The sequence below is a fragment of the Platichthys flesus genome, chromosome 3, assembly GCF_949316205.1.
Source record: "Platichthys flesus chromosome 3, fPlaFle2.1, whole genome shotgun sequence".
Classification (NCBI taxonomy): Eukaryota; Metazoa; Chordata; class Actinopteri; order Pleuronectiformes; family Pleuronectidae; genus Platichthys; species Platichthys flesus.
This window is the reverse complement of record NC_084947.1, coordinates 69,891-92,904: the sequence shown is the minus strand read 5'-3', so window position 1 is coordinate 92,904 and position 23,014 is coordinate 69,891. Positions and strand designations below refer to the sequence as shown.

The 23,014-nt window shown below is 43.6% G+C and overlaps 1 protein-coding gene across 1 annotated transcript; it reads left to right on the top strand.

Annotated features, from left to right (window-relative positions):
• Positions 1-11,157: 11,157 nt before the first annotated feature.
• LOC133932854 (formin-binding protein 1-like) lies at positions 11,158-22,363 on the top strand. Its single transcript, XM_062379732.1, is given in 18 exon segments — positions 11,158-11,431; positions 11,843-11,958; positions 12,125-12,175; positions 12,265-12,412; positions 12,644-12,706; positions 12,903-12,998; positions 13,391-13,409; positions 13,502-13,662; positions 13,763-13,909; positions 14,813-14,989; positions 15,121-15,312; positions 15,711-15,725; positions 15,828-15,937; positions 18,266-18,395; positions 19,400-19,545; positions 19,671-19,807; positions 19,963-20,121; positions 21,261-22,363. Coding segments are annotated over 18 exon segments (1,926 nt in total). The 5' UTR covers positions 11,158-11,401; the 3' UTR covers positions 21,290-22,363.
• Positions 22,364-23,014: the final 651 nt, after the last annotated feature.

Sequence of the window (23,014 nt, the reverse complement as noted above, 5' to 3'; positions counted from 1 at the left end):
AAGCTTTTCCATCATCGACCCTGAATTTAAAGAGTTTCCTCATATCCATTACACAGGGAAATGGATATGAGGAGTTCAATCTATCAAATTTTATTAAGATGCAACATCGGATCTCAACTTTCAACAAGAGTACAGCTTCCCAACCAACTTTAACAGGAAAATGTAGAAATCTCAGAGGATCCATCTCCAGGAAGGACAGTCTCCAACGCCACGAGCAACAGAATCCATGAAATATGAGGAAGTTTACCTTAAAAAGAAAAAGTCTGACAGAGATGAAGTGATGACTGTAATGATGGAGGTGCTGTTAGTAAGAGGAACTTATATTGTGTATCTACGTCATTTAATTATCACTCAGCACCACGTTGCTGTCGTCTCTTGTCTCATCAATGAAATCAAAGGTCTGATCCTCAGTCATGTTGCCATTTTTTTTATTCATAGTTGATCAATATGTCCCAACAAAGCACAGTGTTAGAGTTTACCCTGATATCATGATAGATCAAATATTCAATAACCTTAGAAACATAAAGGATGCTTGACTTTTTAATGAAGTCTGTTTCCTGCAGAGTCTGAAGCTCCGGAGACCAATAATCGCTGACATTTATCAATTATTGATCAGAGGCAAACGTCTGACCACATTACATTATCATACAAATCAAACATCACCTCATCATTAATATTAATATTCAGCTGATTAATGACCTCTGACCTTTAACAGTCAGACGACCTGCTGTTTGGTGATTGGACCGCTGAGTCTTTCCTACAGGAAACATAAAAGGTCAAATATCATTTGAAATAATACTATTTTGTTTTTCTATTCTCACTGAAGTAATTATTTAATATAAATATCACAGCTCTTGATTTGAACTATATTTCCTTCATATTGATACTGTCTCATATGATATTTTATTTATAGATTTAATATATATGAAACAAAGTGCTAAATATACATTAATTAAATTTATAAAGTTTCACATATTTTCTTTTCTTCTCTTCATCTCATGTTTCATCAAATTTGTATCCATCAATTCTGCGTTAGCTACAAACAGGTTTAAAACCAAAACTGCAGAAGTTTATAGCATTTCTATATATAAGTTTTATTTATCTGAGACATTACAGAACTGAAGTGAATCCTCGTATGATCTTCTGAGCTCCTGAAGTTATACTTCCTAAAATCCTCATCATAAATTATTATAAATATCATCACCATTAAACATCATATTAACAAAAGTAAAAGAGAAAAATTCTCCACCGAACAAATAAAAGGGTTAGTCAAATGAAACTTTATGTTTCTACAGTATCTCATCAATTTCTATGTTTATTCCGCTTGTATTTTAATGTTTGTTTTGTTTATGTACTTTGAACGGATCTGTTTTTATCAGGAAACTACACATTTACACTGTGGACAAACACTGTCCATATCATCTGTTAAAAAGTTTCTTAAGTTAAAATCAGGTTTTCCATTTTTTTCCATTTTTATCCGAAAACAATGTGACTCATTGAGAGACAGACAGGTGGAGAGAGAGAGAGATAAAGAGAGATACAAATAATACAAAGCATCTCCTGAAGATCTCCTTTTTTGGGGAGAAGGGTGAGGGCCACTCTCCTGCAGCTCAAAGGAAGCTGTCCTTTGTTGAAACTGTCTCTGAGGACCAGCATTTTATATTTTAATAGAAACTGGAACCTGAACCAGTGAATGGTCTGAAAAGCCAACTGGGTGTATGGAGCCACTCTGAAGAGCATTGGCCTGATGTTTGAAACAATAGAATCTGTCCAGCCGAGTCACAGATAGAGTGTTGTCTCTAGTATGAACCCAAGTGTACTGATGCTGAGTGTGATGAAGAAACCTCCAGGTGTCACATCATTCTGTTCAATCAGTTTGACAAGACACCTCCTGGAGGCTCCATGAGGTTCTGCATGGTTCCTGTCCAGAGCTGCATCAGCTGTGCAGTTAAAGTCACCACCCAGGAACATGTGACCTTCACCACTACACAAGTTAACAGCAGAGTTCAGAGTGTTTAGCAGAGTTACTCTTTCTGTGCCTACAGTCGGAGCATAAACATTAATAAAGGTTATGTTGTGGCAAGACAAGGAAAGGCAGAGACGCAGGTACTGTTTACTGTCGTTTATTCAGTAGCAAAGAAGAACTAGCACATGTTCCCCATACGGGAAGTATATATAGCTACAGCCGCTACATTACCCATCAACCCACTGGGTGAGAGGACACACCCATGAGTGCACGCCACAATGTTTACATTTTCAAACACAGCGTTTATTTTAACAATTTCCTCTGTAACAGAAGAAACAGGAAGAAAGTCTCTGGAAAATAAAATGGCCACTCCAGCACTGTTACTGCTCTTATGGCTGAAGAACACCTGCCCATCCCACTCCTTCCTCATGCAGCTTCACTCTCAGCTGTGCTGTGTGTTTCCTTGAGAAAGAAACATTTAACTTCCTGATCCTACACAGGCTGAACAGAGCAGCTCTCTTCACATCTCCTCTGGCACCGTTTATATTTAAAGAGCTTTATGTCACACATGTTGAGAATGAGGCTGAAGTTAAACCAAACGTAGAGGACCACAGGCAGAGGAAACAGACACGGTTTAACCATCAAGTGGCCATTTGGGCTCTGACTTCAGACATTAGTTTCCTGAGGAATCGGGGAAGAAGTCCTCCCCTCTCACCAGTCTTGTTCCCTTGTTCTGTAGAAAGACTGAGAGGAGAACATGGTGGGTTTGTATCTGACACTTTGTTTGCTTGTTCACTGTTTGATTTGTTTTCTGGGTTTTTTATTTTGGTCGACAGTTGGAAACTTCCTCATCAATCACCAACTCGTCTTCATCAGTGAGCACGACTTTTTCTTTAATATCATCTAGTGTTTGAATCATTGAATGACCTCAGTCCTCGTCCTCTTGATGGTTGTCCTAACTGTTTCCTCTTGTGAACTTTGTTCAGGAGGCTCCACCACCGGCCAAGGTAGCGGGTCCACGGTGGAGGCAGCGGAGTCCCCAGAAGCACCCGACAGGCTCCCACCAGCTCTGTCCGGGCACGAGCAAATCAAATGTCACTCATTTCCACAGCCAAACCATTTCATTGTACACCATTGCACAGTGTAATAACGTTCTTGAATTTTAAACCCTGTAAACCAAATTCAATTGCTCCGGTTTGGAGATTTACAGCTGATGGGATCATCTTTATCTCAGACCATAACCGACCGTGTCTGGCCAGCTCTTTCTCTAAAAGGGTTCAGGGTTAGGGTTGCAGGTGGGAAAGAGCCATGAATCACGACTCCTCTCTCCAATAACTGGTTTGCTTTGTATGTGCTGTCCACACGTGCAAACAATAGCTTATTGTTCTATTTTCCTAAAACGTATCTCTTATATTAGTTTTCGCTATTTGTTAATATTTGCTCTTGTGCAAATTTTCAGTTAATGCTTTGTTTATACTTATATATATTGTTGTTTTATGTTTTATGCACCAACCACACAGTCTATTTCCTGTATGTGAAAATATACTTGGCCAATAAAAGAAACTTCAGGCTATCATATCCAACAACCTCACCTACAGCCGGACACAGTTCGATTCCGTGTCGGGCGTGTGGAGGCCGAAGCTTCACCTGCAGCAGCCATCACAAACTCACTGGCAGCTGCCAACTAAAGAGAGAGAGAGAGAGAGAGAGAGAGAGAGAGAGAGAGAGAGAGAGAGAGAGAGAGATGGAGTGAGAGAGAGAGAGAGAGAGAGAGAGAGAGAGAGAGAGAGAGAGAGAGAGAGAGAGAGAGACGGAGTGAGAGAGATTTGATTTTTTTCATGATTTTTATTTACTCAGTTTTCAAAAACACAAGTTACATCAACATAAAAACAATATTCAATCCAAAATATGACCAAACACCAGCTTATCTATTGTCACAGAACATAAAACCTGCTTGAGGCACCACATCTTCTCAAAATCTTCTACATTATTTGACAAAATAAAGAAAGAAAAATCAGTTTTCAGCCTCGCCTTTAACATTCGTTTAAAGATAAAAATAACATCTACATCCAGTGAGTCTTCAAGTTTTTTCCTCCTGGAGAGATAGATCGCCATCTTTGCTTGACCCAAAAAAAAGTTGAAGTGTTGACATTTTATTTTGTTTTTACTGTTGTACTTGTAACCCAGGATGAACATTTGATCTGTGAAAACTTCTTCAAATAAAGCAAACAGGTGAGTCAGAAACAGAAACAGTGAGGAGAGTCGACCACACTTCAGAAAACAATGAAGAACTGTCTCCCTCTGTGGACAGAAAGGACACGTAGCAGCAACTTCAGAGTTAATCACCGAAACAAAAGCGTTTACAGGAACAGCTCCGTGTAGAACCCTCCACTGTAAGTCCCCCCCCCCCCTCTTAGTCAGCGGTGGTTTGTACAGGGCTCTCCACTCCGGCCTCTGAGCCTCCGTCAGATCCAGATGAGTCCTCCATGGAGAGTCACTCCGGGCTTCTAGTCTGTTCTGGTTCAGAAACTTCACTAGTAAATAATATATTGTTTTCCCTGTCATGGTGCTGAGTGTATTACCAGAGGCAGTTTTTAATTTCAACAACAAACCTTCACATTTCATCATAGGAACAATTGTTAACTCAGGAAGAGGATCACTGGTGTCCGGCTGAATGAGTCCATCCCGGTAATCAGTGATCAACTGAAGTTCAGGGTGAGTCAGCTGCTGTTTCCAGCCTCTCAGCAGGAAGCTGACCACCCTGACTGACCTGATCCCCAAACGTGAGGCCAGACCTGCAGCGTTGTCCAGGTGAGGGCCACACACCTCCACCACATGGTCCATTGTGAGGACCCGGGCCTCGCACAGTTTTTGATTCAGGCCTGGTTCTGCAGCACACCGGAGCCGATTCCTGTGAACCACTGGCTCTTTGAGGAGCCAGAGCAGAGAGTCAGAGTCTTTCAGTCTGCCCTTCTGGAACATTCCCCACACTCGGAGCAGTCCTTTGTAAAAAAGTGGAAGGTTGTTCAACTTACATGCATTCACATCCATTAGAAACCACGACTCAGCCAGGCCTAGCCCACCACACCGCTCGAGTATGGCACGGGCTACTGGTCTCCAGACCAGGTCCAAAGGACCAGTAAGGAGTCTCTGGACAAACTGGAGTCTGAAAGCGGCCCCCCTACTCGCCAAGTGGACAAGGCCATGTCCCTCCTCCTCCGTAGGTAGAAAGAGGACACTCTGTGGGACCCAGTGCAGATGGTCCCAGAAGAAGTCCACCATCACGGCCTGTATCCTGGCCAGCAGACATGCTGGGGGGTCCACACATGCCAGTCGGTGCCACAGCATGGAGGACACCAGGTTGTTTATAATGAGGGTGCGGCCTTTAAACGACATGTGTGGACGAAGCCACTTCCATTTTTTAAGGCGTCCCTCTACCTTCTCTAAAACATTATCCCAATTTTTGCTTATGAAGGTTGCATCCCCAAGATAAACACCTAGATATCTAAGACCCTCTTTTTTCCAGGTCAAGCCCCCCGGTAATACAAGTTCTCTCCTCAGCTCAGTTCCCATTGCTAAAGCTTCACTTTTTCCCCAGTTAACTTTAGCAGATGATATTTTACTGAAATGATTTTCAACCAACATATCGATGTCCTCTTGTTTTTGAACAAAGACCATGACATCATCAGCATAAGCAGATACTTTCACAGTTTGTGGACACCCTGGGAGATTTGCACCTGACAGCTGTACCCTCAGTCTGTGCAGGAGCGGCTCTATGGCTAGAGAGTACAGCATGCCAGAGAGGGAGCAGCCCTGTCTGATTCCCCTCTGGACTTTAAAAGGAGAGCTTAATCCACCATTAATCTTTAAAACACTCTCAATGTCACTGTACAAAGTCCGGATCATGGCTATGAGACCAGGGCTGAACCCAAACCCCTGCAGCACCTGCCACAAGTATCCGTGTTCAACCCGATCAAAAGCCTTTTCTTGATCTATAGAAATAAGACCAAGTTCACAGCCCGATGAACCAGAGCGGTCCAAAACATCACGAATCAGAGTAATATTGTCAGATATCAGCCTGCTGGGCACACAGTAGGTCTGGTCTACGTGAATGACCTGCTCCATCACTTTTCTCAGCCTCGTTGCCAACACTTTGGACAAAGGTTTATAGTCCGTGCAGAGCAGAGCCACTGGTCGCCAGTTCTTTATTTCTTTAAGATCTCCTTTTTTGGGGAGAAGGGTGAGGACCGCTCTCCTGCAGCTCAAAGGTAGTTGTCCTTTGTTGAAACTGTCTCTGAGGACCAACAGCAGATCTCCTCCAATCACAGGCCAGAAAGCCTTGTAGAAGTCAGCAGGCAGTCCGTCGATACCCGGAGCCTTGCCGTTCTTTAACCTCTGCAGAGCAGCATGTAGCTCTTCAGCAGAGAGCTGTGTGTGAAGCTCTGCACTGACCTCTGCAGCAGTGGCGAAACTACCGGGGTGGCAAGGGGTGGCAGCTGCCACCCCCCAAAAAATGCTTGCCACCCCACTTGCCACCCAGGTTGTTAGAAGTGTCTCCAATATACATTTATTGAATGGTATTATATTTTTTGCTACTGAAGCTGTTGATCTCATTGGTAACTTGTTTAAGTTTAAGAACTAAAATCTTTATGTCCCCCCTCCCCTATAAAATGGTTGAGTCCATGAATCCTATTTGCTCTCTTCTCACCGTGCGCATCTGCCGCTTCATTCAAAAATGAAGACAGAAACGGTTTGAAAGCCAAAGAACTGGAGACAAGCCAACTGTACACTTGCAGTGATGAAAAAAGGTACAGTACAGCTGAAACTTGAATCAAGAAAATGTGATGAGTGGTCATATGTGATAGACAATTCCGTTGTAATTTCAATCGTTTATTTAATTGCTAGCTTGCAAAAGTCGATAGGACTAGTAGCTAGCTCGCTATACAGCTGCATTAAAATGTGAGAGGATGACTCGGTTATATGCTATAGACCCTATTGTGTATGTGGTATAAAGGCTGGGACGAATTTCGAATTATAAATATGTTAAAATTAATGTTGAAATTACGGAGAGTCGCGATTCCCATTGAAACGGATGGCGCCGCGGTTAGCATTCACGAGTGAATCTTTTGGTAGCTAGTTAGTTTAGCTTTGGTAAACATGATTTTGTATGTAATAACCTAATACATAATACATATGTACATGTGTATGTAATAACCTAATACATTAGAAATTCAATTGGCCATTTAGAAAAGTATTTGTCATTATGAAGGGAAATATGAATTGTTTTGCTGCTGGATATGTGAATATGTTAACTGTTTTCATTAGCGATTGGTATAAATAAATACATATAGACACCAGGCATGTGTGTTTCCAACAATAAAAAGACTTGACTTGACTTGACTTTGTGTGTGTGATTTGCCACCCTGGAATTTAACTTGCCACCCTTCTGCCACCCCATGTAAAATTTTCTAGAATCGCCACTGCTCTGCAGGCACCTTGGGTAGACCCTCAAAGAACAGCTGTGCCGACTCTGGTCTCTCTTGGAACTCCATCGCGAAGAGGTCCTCATAGAAACCAACAGCATATCTGCGAATCTCTGCAGACTCCTGCAACAGCTGCCCCGTGTTGGACGCAGGGAGGTCATGAGTCTTTTTTGCCCGTTCTTACGTTCGAGGCCAAAGAAGAAGTGAGAGGGAGCATCCATCTTGGCAACATGCTGGAACCGGGAGCGAACCAGAGCACCTTGAGCAGAAAAACCCAACAGGTCTGACAGAGCTGACTTTTTGTTTTTGAGAACTTTAAAATGTTCTCCGTCTCCTGTGGATTCTGCTAAATCTTGCAGATCCACTATTTCTGTCTCCAGAGCTTTCATAGACCTGGTCATGTCTCTCGTGACATTGAGAGTGTACTGTAGGCACAGATTCTTAATTTGACCCTTTCCCATATCCCACCACTGCTGTAATGAGGTGTAGTCAGATTTAGTTTTTGAAAAATTGTTCCAAAACAAAACGAAAGCATTTTTGAAAACATTATCTGACAGCAGGGCTACATTGAAATGCCAGTAACTACTGCTGCACTTAATATTTTTAATGGAAACTGAAACCTGAACCAGTGAATGGTCTGAAAAGCCAACTGGGTGTATGGAGCAACTCTGAAGAGCATTGGCCTGATGTTTGAAACAATAAAATCTGTCCAGCCGAGCCATAGATAGAGTATTGTCTCTAGTATGAACCCAAGTGTACTGACGCTGATCGGATGAAGAAACCTCCAGGTGTCACACAGATCATTCTGTTCAATCAATTTGACAAGACACCTCCTGGAGGCTCCATGAGGTTCTGCATGGTTTCTGTCCAGAGCTGCATCAGCCGTGCAGTTAAAGTCACCACCCAGGAACATGTGACCTTCACCACTGCACAAGTTAACAGCAGAGTTCAGAGTGTTTAGCAGAGTTACTCTTTCTGTGCCTACAGTCGGAGCATAAACATTTATGAAGGTTAGTTTTACATTTTCAAAAACAGCTTGTATTTTTAACAGGCGACCTTCTACAATATCCTCTGTTGCAGAGGAAACAGGTAGAAAGTCCCTGGAAAATAAAATGGCCACTCCAGCACTGTTACTGCACTTATGGCTGAAGAACACCTGCCCATCCCACTCCTTCCTCCACGAAGCTTCACTCTCAGCTGTGCTGTGTGTTTCCTGGAGAAAGAAACATTTAACTTCCTGATGCTACACAGGCTGAACAGAGCAGCTCTCTTCACATCTCCTCTGGCACCATTCATATTTAAAGATCCCAGCTTTATGTCACACATGTTGAGGATAAGAGAGAGGTTAAAACAAACATAGAGGACCACACAGACAGAAGAAACAGACAGGGTTTTCAACATCAAATGGCTATTTGGGCTCGGACTTTCGACATTCGTTTTTTAAGACGTTTCCTGATCAGTGAAGGTCGGTTGGTCTGGACCTTCAGAATTCCCCATGTGATACTTCAATGACTTGAGGAAAAGTCCTAAATCTGGGTAGAAGTCCTCTACTCTAACCATTCTTGTGCCCTTAGTGTTTTGTAAAAACTTCCTGATACTGGTGAAGGTGTAAAGCCTCTCTACATCCTCCTTCATGTTCTCCGGTGTTTCTGTTGAAATGTCCTCTGACTGAGAGGAAGAACACGGTGGGTTTATCTTAGATACTTTTTTTGCCTGGTTACTATTTGTCTTGTTTTCAGGGTTTTTTCTTTTGGCTGACAGTTTTAGGAAATCTTCCTCCATCAAAAAATCCTCCTCATCAGGGAGCTCTGCCTCTGCTCCTCTAGTGGATGTGTGAGTATATCTCACCTCGTTCTCTTGATGGACGTCCTCACTGTCCTCCCCCCGTGAACCTGGTGTGTCCCCCCGTGGCTCCATCGGGACAGTGACCCTAGCACCACCCGAGACAGGCGGGGGCCCCGATGCAGGAGCAGAGGAACCATCCCCGGCCAAGGCAGGCGGAGGCCCCGATGCAGGAGCAGAGGAACCACCCCCGGCCGAGGCAGGCGGAGGTCCCGATGCAGGAGCAGAGGAACCACCCCCGGCCAAGGCAGGCGGAGGCCCCGATGCAGGAGCAGAGGAACCACCACCGGCCAAGGCAGGCGGAGGCCCCGATGCAGGAGCAGAGGAACCACCCCCGGCCGAGGCAGGCGGAGGCCCCGATGCAGAGGCAGCCGACTGGCCCCCCCCGGCTCTGTCCGGGCACAAGCGGATCAGGTGTCCCTCCCTCCCACAGCCAAAACATTTCATGTTCCCTGAAGTAACGTGCGCCGTGTAGTTATAATCAACTTTAACACTAAACACCAGGTTCAACTCTTCCTCACTTTTCTTGAGAACCATAAACACGTGTCTCCTAAAAGACACGACATGTTTTAGATGTGGAGATCTACTGTAAATGGGGATCATTTTTATGGGGGACATTAATTGTCCATGTCTGGCCAGTTCCTTCTCCAATAAGTCATTCTTCAGGAATGGGGGGACATTAGAAATTAGGACCTTCCTGACCGGATTTGCCAGGGACAACACAGGTGTGAAGGAGCCCTGAACCACCACTCCCCTCTCCAGTAGCTGGTTAGCTTCTTCTATGTTCTCTACAAACACCACCACAGCACTGTTCATACGTGAGACCCCACAACCTCACCCACAGCCAGACTGACCTCCTCCACCGAGCAGTCCACAGCCAGACACAGTTTGATGCCGTGTCGGCGTGTTAGAGAGAGAGAGAGAGAGAGAGTGAGAGAGAGAGAGAGAGAGAGAGATGGAGTGAGTGAGAGAGAGAGAGACGGAGTGAGAGAGAGAGAGAGATGGAGTGAGAGAGAGAGATGGAGTGAGAGAGAGAGAGAGAGAGACGGAGTGAGAGAGAGAGAGAGAGAGAGAGAGAGACAGAGTGAGAGAGAGAGAGAGATGGAGTGAGAGAGAGAGAGAGATGGAGTGAGAGAGAGAGATGGAGTGAGTGAGAGAGAGAGACGGAGTGAGAGAGACGGATTGAGAGAGACGGAGAGAGAGAGGGAGGGAGACAGGGAGACAGAGAGAGAGTGAGAGAGATAGAGAGAGAGACAGAGTGAGAGGGAGAGTGAGAGTGAGAGAGAGAGTGAGAGAGAGAGAGAGAGACCGAGTGAGAGAGAGAGAGAGAGAGAGAGACGGAGTGAGAGAGAGAGAGAGAGATGGAGTGAGAGAGAGAGAGAGAGATGGAGTGAGAGAGAGAGTGAGAGACGGAGTGAGAGAGAGAGAGAGAGATGGAGTGAGAGAGAGAGAGAGAGATGGAGTGAGAGAGACGGATTGAGAGAGACGGAGAGAGAGAGGGAGGGAGACAGGGAGACAGAGAGAGAGTGAGAGAGATAGAGAGAGAGACCGAGTGAGAGGGAGAGTGAGAGTGAGAGAGAGAGTGAGAGAGAGAGAGAGAGAGACCGAGTGAGAGGGAGAGTGAGAGTGAGAGTGAGAGAGAGAGAGAGAGAGAGTGAGAGAGAGAGAAAGAGAGACCGAGTGAGAGGGAGAGAGAGAGTGAGAGAGAGAGAGAGAGACCGAGTGAGAGTGAGAGAGAGAGAGAGCGAGAGAGAGAGAGAAACACGATTGCTACATTTTTTGGTAGAATCTGTGTGTGTGTTTGTGTGTGTTTGTGTGTGTCACAGCAGGGCGGGGCTGATAATGAGCATGCGCAGTAACCACACACACACACACACACACACACACACACACATGCTCACAGCATCTTCTGACTGATGACAAAGGAACCTCTGGGGGGACGTGCCGCGCGTGACCGCGTCCTCTGCGTTGTGCTGCTGCAGAGTCAGACAGACAGGAGGCGGCAGACAGACAGGTCAGTCTCGGTGTGTGTAGGAGGATGCGCGCGGCGGACAGCAGCAGCTCGCGGTGAGTCGGTACCGGGAGGCAGAGCAGCGCGCGCAGCGGAGAGATGAGCAGCTCGTGGGGAACCGAGCTGTGGGTACGTACACCTGTCCACCTGCTGCACGTGCACACCACCGGACCTCCGGTCCCGTTATCTGCCGGTTGAGAGCCGCGAGGCCCTCGTGCCTCTCTCCGCTCTGCCATAGCAACACGATCAGTGACGTCAGCCGCTCGCGCACTGCGTCCTCCATGATGCTGCTGCAGCACGAGACCCGGGACCGACCGTGATCAAAATACATATTGTTATTATTGTGACATTATTAATATTGTGATTATATAAATGTTTTTATTATTGTGATGCTTATTATTGTTCTTATTAATATTATTGTGATTATCTTTATCATGAATTTTATTATTGAAATAATCACAACAATTATAATTATAATGATTCTTTTTATTATTGTTATTATTTTTGATATTTATTGATTTGATTTCTGATTTGTCTCAGGATCAGTTCGATAATCTGGAAAAACACACAAGCTGGGGAATCGACTTTCTGGAGAAATACACCAAGTTTGTTAAAGAGAGAGCTGAGATCGAGCTAAGCTACGCTAAACAAATCAGGTAACTGCGTCATCTGAGGTCACCTGGGGTCACATGAGGGTCACATGAGGTCAATGAGGGTCATCTGAGTTCACCTGGGGGGCTTTTGTGTGTCCTCACACAAAAGTGAACTTAGCCATCATCCATCCTAACCGGTGTCTCTCTCTCTTTGTCTGTCTGTCTGCAGGAGTCTGTCCAAGAAGTATCACCCTAAGAGAAGCAGAGGAGATGAGAGCAGGTCAGACATACACACACACACACACACACACACACACACAAACACACAGTGTTGTTACAGGTACACCTGGTGTGTGATGGCTGTTACAGGTACACCTGGTGTTTGGCGTTCGCTGCGACTCTCCATCAGTTGAGTGAAGTCGCAGTACAGAGAGAGGAACTTGCTGAAAACCTGAACTCACAGATCGTCTGTGATTTGACACGATTCACTCACGAGCTGAAGACTGAGAGGAAAACAGTGAGTAAACAACATGTTGACAGGTTAACAATAAATGGTTCATTATATATTCATATGTTCATTATAGGCATTCAATAATTATAACAAGATAAAACTGACAATATATTATAAGGTTATGTAACATGTATGAGACTTTTGCTTTGGTGGTCAGTGGATCTCTGGCTTGTTATTGGTTGTCAAACAGGAAGTACAAACGTCACCAGTTTCTTAATGGTTCGTATCCTCTTGCAGCATTTCCAAGATGGCCGCCGTGCCCAACAGCACATTGAGAGCTCATGGAAACAGTTGGAGTCTGTGAGTGACCTCTGACCCCTCATATACCTGACCTTTATGAACCCGCCCACTTGTTTAAAACTGTACAAAACCCAAAGCTGAAACCTTTAATTTTTATTCAGAAGAAACAAGTAACATTGTTGTATTCTCTCTTCAGATTCAGAAGTAACGACAGAAACACTAATGATGGTTTCATTGTTGTTTACTTGTTGATCAGAGTAAACGTCGGTTTGAGCGTGACTGTAAAGAGGCGGAACGAGCTCAACAGGTCTCCGACCGAATCGACCTCGACAACAAGACGGACGGAGAAAAGGTTTCTACCATTTTATATAAATATCAAAGCATGACTGACAGAAGGTTTGTTCTAATTAATGCTGACCAATCAATACATGTATTGTATGATCCAACATTACAGATGAAACTCAACTAAATTGAGCTGTCTCTCTCTCTCTCTCTCTCCCTCTCTGTCTCTCTCTCTCTCTCTCTTTCTCTCTGTCTCTCTCTCTCCCTCTGTCTCTCTGTCTGTCTGTCTGTCTCTCTCTCTCTCTCTCTCTCTCCCTCTCTGCCGCTCTCTCTCTCTCTCTTTCTCTCTGTCTCTCTCCCTCTGTCTCTCTATCTCTCTGTCTCCCTCTCTCTCTCTCTGTCTGTCTCCCTCTCTCTCTCTCTGTCTGTCTCCCTCTCTCTGTATCTGTCTGTCTCTCTCAGCGTTGTTCACTCAAGGTGAGTTTTCTCGATTCTTGTAAATCATTGAGAAGCATGAAGGTTACCATGTTAAACAAAGGTCAAAGGTCACATAGACCAGGTGAAATACACCAGGACGGTGATTCTAGTTTTCTGCTGGTTTCAGGCTCGTCACAACGGCTCAACATAAACAACAAGCAGCTGAAGAGTCCAGGAAAGACTACCTGACCAGTTTAAACCAGTTTAACCAGGACCAGCACCAGCACTACCACACACTGGTACCAGTCATATACCAGGTAAACCAATAGTTCCACACAGTGGTACCAGTACCATGGATATCTTGAGGGCGGTCATAGGGCACAGTTTTTCAACATGTGTTCTGTTCCGTGTTGGTAGCGTGTCCAGGACATGGAGGAGCGACGGATCGAGAGAATCTGTGAATCGATGCGTTCGTCAGCAGAAGCTGAAAGGAAAGTTCTTCCTGTGGTCAGTGGCTGTTTGGACGCCATGATGGACGCTGCTGAGAGCATCCAGCCCAGGATGGTGAGTGTTCGGTGGGATGTGTTGAGACTGACGTTTTTTAATCAACTGGGACTTTTGTCAATAGTTTTATCACACGCCATGTATTTCTAATATGATTGAATATGGAAACTCAGGGTTCTGCAGGGGAACAAAACGTGACCCGAGTCCCTGCAGGTTGTTCTGCTCGTTCTCAAGGCTGATATATGCAACTTCGTTTTGACGGAGACGGACACATGGGAACGCCCTCGCAGAGCTCTACGTACACCACGTCATGACGTCACTGTACCTGTCACGTCTATGTGCCAGATTTTTTATATATTTTAAATGCCTAACTCTAACCCTAATCTAAACCTCATTCTAACCCTACCCTTCCGATAACCCATTTATAAGGATATCTTCGTAGGCCGTTATACAACCATGAATAAAAACGACGTACAGTAGATATTACGTAACATTGTTGTCCGTGCTCCTAAGTGTCCCCTAATTCTACCCTAAGTCTAAAACCAAATCTTACCCCTCAAACAGTCCCTTCATAGTGGGTCAGAAAGTGAGGACAGCCAGAATGTCCTCACTCTGACCCGTACACAAAGAGTGGTAAGAAGTCATGCTTGATGTTATCGGTCACAGTCCCCCCCCCCCCCCCCCCCCCCCCCCCCCCGCTCTTTCAACAGGTGGATGCTACTTTAGTACTTTGGCTGTGAAACACATATCACTGGTTCCAGATCAGGAACTGGCTCTGAATGTGTGGTTCAGTGTTCGGCTTGTTCGGTCTCAGGTTCTGGTTCTGGTTGTGAAAGAAATCAGGTTCCTATGATAACCAAACCATCTTCATAACAACAGAGTTATACAGCCACTGAAGAAGATGATGAAAGGTCAGAGATCACATCTGTGTGTGTGTTTGTGTGTGTGTGTGTGTGCGTGCAGGACACCCGCCAAGTGGTGGAAGTGTACAAATCGGGGTTCGACCCTCCAGGTGATGTCGAGTTTGAGGATTACAGCGCCACCATGAGGAGGAGCATCTCTGAATCCAGTTACCTTGACAACCGGACTGAGGGCCGGAGACATGGCAGGAAGTTGTGGCCCTTCTTACGAAAGAACAAAGTATGCAAACGACATCTTAACGTCATCAATCTGCATTATTTTCTTCATCATTGGTGAAGTTGTATATAAAACAGACATACCTTTCCCCCTTACCTGTCTGTCTCTTAATCTCTCTTTCGCTCTCTCTCCAGTTGTTGACCCTCCTCTCCTCCCCCCGGCAGCCCCCCCCTCCACCCCCAACCTCACCTTCACCTGGTGACGTGGGTAACTGTCCACAGTCTCCACCCCCTGCCTCACGAGACCCAATCGCACAGCGACTGAATGACCTCATGACCTCTGGTTCAAGAACCAGGAAGCAGTGTCTGCGCAGCCTGAAGAGAGGGGTACGACCACACGTTTGTACTTCTATCTTAGAGAGGACGCTCATTGACATACTGCTGTCCCTAGCCCTACAAAATCAATTCTGTGTAGTTGCACTTGTAGTTTGTCTTTTTGAAGCTTATGTAATGTTTTGTTGTTCTGGGTTTGTTCCCTCATGGTTGATGCACCTATTGTGAGTCGCTTTGGATAAAAGCGTCAGATAAATATAATGTACTGTAACCCCCACTAACCCTAACCACCTAACCCTAATTCTGACTAAGCTCATTGAAAAAGTGAAGGACCAGTTAAAATGTCCTCACTCTGTAGGTCTATGCTTAAAATGGTCCTCACACACAGTCACACACACACATATTTGTTTGTTTTAATGTTGTCTTTTTTCCTTCTTGCTCCTTGTGGACAGCTGTCTCTCAAACTGGTCAGTACCTCACCTGTCTCAGGTGTGTTACCACATGATTTTTACACCCGTGTGTGTGTGTGTGTGCTTTTGTGTTACATTTTGTTGACTGTGTTGTTTCAGGGCTCAAGTCCTGCAGACTGTAGTCACCTTTCTCCTGAACAAAGAAGGAAAAAACTTCAGACCAAAATCAACAACATCAACGAAGAGATACAGAACGAGAGAGAGCAGAGGTAACACACACCAGTGACACCCAGTGGTCGGAGGCACTTTGTGTTCAGGTCGTCCTCATTCTGATGAACATGATGTCTGAGGACACTCTTAAAGGGATAGTTCACCAAAAATCTAAAGTCCCTCATTATCTCATCAGCAAGGGGGGGATGAAGTGTTTGAGTCCACCAAACACTTCTCAGGGGTTAACTGTGTTAGAGCAGATTCAAATACAATTGACCAGTCATTCAAATGTAATAAAACAACAGAAACACAACACGCCTCCATACTGTTCCTGTGGCGTTATCAAGTATTCACAAGCCCGATTCAAATTGAGCTTGAAACTATTTCATTCACACCAAGTTGTGTATTTATATAGCCCATATTCACAAATCACAGTTTGTTGCATAGGGCTTTAACAAGGTGAGACATCCTCTGTTAGAGAGACACATGTGAGCCATATTATTGATGTAGGTGAGGAGAAGGATTGGAAATTCTAAATGTAGCAGGAAGTCAGGGAAGTGAAGCTCACACAGTGTCAGGCTGGGCGAAGGACAGGACGCAGACGCAGAGCAGATGTGTTCGGAGAAAGTTTATTTAATCCTCCAAACAGAGTAAGCTATGGTACAAAAAAACAAAGCGCTCCAAAGGGAGGAAAAACCAGGCTTCATTTAAAAAAAAACCTAACTAAGACTAAACACCGAAACTAAAAAAAAGCTACAAAGAATAATCACTCTACTGAGGAAAACTATAAGCACGAGGCTAAGCAAAACGTGAACTATGGTTCTTGGTAACTAGGCTTGGGCTTGAATGACGACAAAAGACGACACACTGGCACAAGACAAAGGGAGACACAGACTATATGAACACATGGGGGGAAAAGGGAACAGGTGGACACAATCAGTAATCAGGGGAGACGATCAGACCGGTGACACATGAGGAAGGGCAAGTGACCTGAAACGGGAGGAGAGTTACCTTTTCAAAATAAAACCGGAAATGACGAGACAAAAAACAAGACATGATCTCACCGCGGTGTGACACACAGGAGACATGTGGTGTCTGTCCTGGTTGTCTTCAGGACACGTGCTGCAGCATTTAGGACAAACTGCAGAGTCTTAACGACTTCCTGCTGGAGCCTGATAATAAGGAATTAGAATAATCACATCTGGATGGAACAATGACCTGGACTCGTTCTTCTGCGTCTTTTTGAGAAAGGACATGACAGATTTTTGAGATATAACGCAAGTGGAAGAAGGCCGTCCTAGAAATTAGTTTTAAATGAGAATCAAAGGACAAATCAGGATCAAAGATCACTCCCAAGTTCCTGATGTTTCATTGGAAGCAAAGACGATGTCGTCTCGAGCAGCTTCATCATTTGATCATGTGTCTCTAACGTGTTTAGGGTCAAGTATCAGAACCTCAGTTTTATATGAGTTTAATAAGAGAACATTACAGCTCATCCAGGTTTTTATGTCCTTGAGACATGAAGTTTAGTTAATTGATAACTTTGTTCAGGTTTTATTGACAAGTAGAACTGGGTGTCATCCGCATAACAGTGGAAATTTACAGAGTGTGTCCTGATAATGTTTCCTAGTGGAAGTATATATAATGAGAATAAAATTGGGCCGAACACAGAGCCCTGTGGAACACCATGGTTAACTTTGGTGCGCACAGATGACTCATCAATAATTTGCCCGACTGGGAATCGATCTGATAAATACGATTTAAACCAGTTTAGGGCGGTTCCTTTAATGCTAATGAACTGCTCTAGTCTCTGTAATAAAATGTGATGGTCAATTGTATTGAATGCTGCACTGAGATATAACAGGACGTTGTGATTGGCTCTAAACCCCGAATGAAAGTCCTCAAATTACTTTCCTGGAGAAACTCTCAAAGTTGATTGGCTACAACCTTCTCAGGATTTATCACCTTAGGGAACACATGTGAATCAGCTGTTGTGTTTAGATTTCTCTCCTTACCCCACCATGGAACCTGTCTGGATTGGTTCAGAGGGACGAACCCCAGTCCTCCTATATAAGATCTGTGCTTTTGACTGTTCTTCATCTTCACTCTGAGATCCTTAGGACTCTTGGTGTGTTGCTCCTTTCTGCAGAAAGCCCCTTATTAAATACATGTCGATAACGTTGTTGTTTCCAGCCTCTTGTATCACCAGATTTCTATCACAGGCGCTTGATGACGCAAATGTTCTGTTGTCTCAAAGTCGAACAGACTTGATTTTATTAACTTTTTGTCTGAAAAATACTGAAAACAACCACAGCTAATTCTGTTTTATTGTATGTGAGGGTTGTGAATTGCAGTTGTGTGATGCTCTTTCTGTGTGTGTGTGTCAGGACGGCTCTGATGAAGATGAAAAGTGTGTATGAACACACACCTCAAGGTGACTTGAGCAGCTTAGATTCTCGACTTGAAGAAGTGAAACAGAATCTTCAAAGACTTGACGACGAGCTGCAGAGGAATCAGGTTATTAACGCACAATGCACACACAAACACAAACACACATCTAACCCTAACCCCACATTTTATCCTGACGTAGCTGAACTCATAAGATATATGTTGTAAAGGCTTAACAAAGTGCGAAGGCTCGAGCTCCGAGGCTAGTTTCTGTTGATCGGTGAGAGGAGAGTAACGCTTTTGGGGAAATCCCTGCAAACAAGTAATAAATATATATTTCTACGTTATAGTAGACTGTAAATTGTAGTCTGTGCATGGCAGTCTGCAGCTGTTTGTCTGTAATGGGAGGAGGGGGGGACATCACGATGTCGGCTAAACTCACACAAGCAAAAGTATTGGAATAATTGATAGAAAACAATCAATACCTGCAGCACTAACCTTCATTTTACTTTAACTTGCTACCACATTTGATGTAGCTTGTTAAATGGGACAGCTTTGACTCTGTTGTCTGTGACAGTGTTTGGTTTAAAAAGACACAGAGGTGATGAACTACTGAGCGGCCACATGACTTTCCTAGTACTTTCATGGTACTTTCATAGTACTTTCATAGTGCTGCCATACAAGCCAGTTGCCAGTCAATCAATCAATCATCATTCAAATTGTATTTGTATTTGATACAAACCCAGTAGTACCCTTAACCCAGTCAGATTTATCTTTAGCCAAAATGTTATTTCTATTTATTTTTTGACCATGTATTTTGTAAGGCACTCTGTAACCTTGTTTAGATAAGAGCTATATAAATAAAATTATTATTATTATTACTATGAAAGCCATGTGGCTTGTCCATAGATCCCCAGATTCGTGAGCAGCCTGATGCAGGATGTTGGAATAAAACCGCTGGAGCCAAAGTCCACAGGAAAAATTATAGCTTTGCAGTTTCTGTCAATTCAACCAAGTAGACAACGCGCAGGGTGTGGGGCCAGAGCATCAGCTCTTGGTCAATGAGAATGTTAGCATGTGTATTAAAGTACACGTTAGCATATGTATTTACACGTGTGTTCATGTTACTGTAGGCGTGGTTGTCAGAGGTGGACAGCAGCCTGTCTGATCAGAGCAGTAGAAGACAGAGTGGAGGTTGTGGGTTAAATTCCCAGGCGACACCGCCAGGCAGCAGCAGCTTGAAAAAGCTGGACAACCGCAGTCCAGCCAGCAGAGAGAGGTACGCCACTAATCATTGATAACTTTTAATTATTAAAGATCAAATATTATTGATGAATATTGATAATCATTGATAATTATGAATTTGTCATGATTATTGATGATCTCTACCTGTCTGTCTCTCAGTCCTGACGGCAGTTACACTGAGGACCACAGTGCTGAGCTTCACTTCAAGTCTCGTAGTTCAGAGTTTGATGAAGACTTTGATGATGAAGAACCATTACCCAGCATTGCCACTTGCAGGTCTCTATACCCGTTTCAAGGTATTTGATTGTTTTACTATATTTGTATAATAAACCCGGTGTCACAGAGGGGGTCAGGTGACTGTTAGTCATCTGACCCAGCAGATGAAGACTCTTATGCTCTGATTGATTGATCAGTGATAAGTTCTCTTCTGATTTTATTGAATCCTCTTCAGGTCAGAATGAAGGCACTCTTTCAATGGTGGAGGGAGAACTACTCTCTGTGGTGGAGGAAGACAAAGGAGATGGCTGGACCAGAGTACGGAGGAATCTGGAGGAGGAGGGATATGTCCCTACCTCTTACATCAAAGTCTTCCTGGACACCAGCGCCAAAGGTGCCATGACCTACATCTGACTCTTCATGACCTTTAAATGACCTCTGCATATGACATCCCACCTGTATACGACCCAAAACTTCTCTTATTTCAACCTAATGTGATCCCTCCCCCTTAATGACCTATGTGACCTCTGACCTCTGATTGTCAAAACATTGGTTGCTGTGGTTACAGCAGCCTGTCTGTCTGTTTATTGTTGAAGAGCTGTTTTATGAATATCTAGGATTTCTCTTCATCATCAGAATTCACTGAGTCACATGACATGACAGCAGTCACATTGTTGGTGATAAGAGGATGAAATGTATAATTTGTCTGAATTTCTACTTGGTGGCAATACTTCCAAAGACATTTTTCTATTTATTCATCAAGATGACTCACTACTGAGTCTTCATAATCAGGAATGATGCCCTCTAGTGGTTTAGAAAGAGCTGACATGAACGTGATGAATCCTGTAAACGAAGGGTTCTTTAAATCTGTTGTGTGAGAGAACACTTTAAACTTGTCAAGTGGCTCAGTGACATCACAAACTCTTCTACAACAAAACACGCAGCTTAGAGAATCAGCCGAATCACTTAATGTCGGCATATCAACAACGTCAATGTCAGGTTCAACACTTTTGTAAGAAGCATGTGAGAAAATTTGAATTTCAAAGTGAAAATGTATGATTCACAATTGTTGTTGGACTCAATTTGATGCTTTTCAAAATGTTGAGATAGTTCATTAGTGACAGGAAACGGGGTTTGGGTTTCTCTCATCATTTGTCCACCAAGCTCCTCGAGATCTGACGCTCAGAAAAGTCTGTGTTAAACTGGATAAACTCAGATGCTGCTTCATGTCACAGAACTCTTCACACCTGCTCACCACTAGGGGGTGTGTGTCTTGTACCAGGCACTGTGCAATGCAGATTTGATCCAACGGTTCTGTTTGGTGATCCATATCTATAATCAATGTCATTGATAAGAGGCTGCTGAACAGAAACTGACTGAACTGGGGTCAGATAATCTGTTAAACATTGGGTTGGGAAATTATTAAAGTTGGATATAATCGGAGGGTAGTTGTCTGCATACTAATCTCCTGTCTCACTCTACCTGCTCTAACGTACCTGTCTCTCTCTCTACCTGTGTGTCTATATCTTGTAGGCTTTGTGCAGAGTAGTCGTCTAGTCTAGCACAGTAATCGACCAATGAGGACATCTCGCCACAGGAAGTGATGTAAAGGAAAGAGCTCAGAGGAAGTGTGGTAACAGCTTTTCATTTGACAGTTTAATGCTTCAGATATTTCGACCAATCAGCTCACAGATGATTGTCAACTCATGCTAGTCAAAACAAAACAAAAAATTACAATCATATATTAGACCCCAACAAGTAAAGTGTTCCTGTGACCTTCTGGTTAGAGGGCAACCGCCCTACCCCTCAGCCACATCCGCCCATATTCGACTGGTGTGAAGGTTTGATGATATATTAGACTGATCCCAAACTCAGATCAGACATAAGACAAATGAGTTTATTAAAGATGTTGATTATTTGTTGTGATTATTGATCAGTCTGACTGTGACTAGGTTTTCAGTTTTAATCCATAAAAACATCAGTTAAATTGATTACTTAGTAAATCAATCAGTATTGATCCGTGAGCTAATCAATAACATGAAACTGATACATTTCCTGACGTCTTAAGAAAATTACTAAAATCCTGATTTAACTATTTATTTCTCATGGTGATTAAATGTGTGATCAGAATCAGAATCAGGTTTCTATGATTTATTCATTTATTTTCAGATTCACTGACAAATAGATATCAGGGGTTAATGTTAGTGTTTAAAATATTTTATTTAACTTGGACACGTTTTATTTTTCAGAATTTTTCAGAATTTTACTTTTTAATGGTTATAAATTAATGGATGAAAATAATTCTTCCTGTGGGAATGAAAAATAAGTGCATTTGTGATGTGACCCTATGCTCCAGGTGGTACATCCCTGTGATGTCACAGTAAAGCTCTGCTCTACAGACTGATGTCACGTTACACTGTAAAATTGGTTAAAAACATTTGAACACTTCCTGTTAACCTGCTGACATTAACCCAGCCCCTCAGATGTAACAGCCTGTATTAGCCCAGCCCATCATGTTAATTAATTCTGTGAAATGTTAAACTTTTATTTTAAAGTGAGATATTGATCAGTTATTGATTCTTTTTTGATGGAGACACGAAAAGTATCTTTTCAACTTCCTGTATTTTCGGTTTCAAAATAAAGTTCCTTCTGAATTGGTGTCAGTTGTCTTCATTCAAACTGGTTCCTCTTGCTGCCATCATCATCATCATCATCATCTTCATCAGCCGCTTCATCAGCATCATCATCATCTTCTTCATCATCATCATCATCTTCATCATCTTCATCAGCCTCTTCATCAGCATCATCATCTTCATCATTATCATCAGCCTCTTCATCAGCATCATCATCTTCTTCATCATCATCAGCATCATCATCTTCTTCATCATCATCCTCATAACCATTATCATAAGCATCATCATCTTCTTCATCATCATCAGCATCTTCATCTTCTTCATCATCATCTTAATCACCATCATCAGCTAGCGGGGCGCTACCTCCTCCGGGCGGAGAGAACAGCTGATGACTCCGGTAAGACCAGAGGTGGGGGACTGTGCATCTATGTGAACAAAGCTTGGTGCATGGACACTTTCAGCATGTAGAGTCACTGCTCTCCTAACCTGGAATATCTCATGGTTAAGTGCAGACCGTTCTATCTGCCCAGAGAGTTTACATCTACTGTTGTGACTGTAGCCTACATCCCCCTGATGCTAATGCTAAGCTGGCAATGAAAGAACTGCATGCTGCCATTAGCAAACGACAGACTTCACACCCGGGGGCAGCCTTTA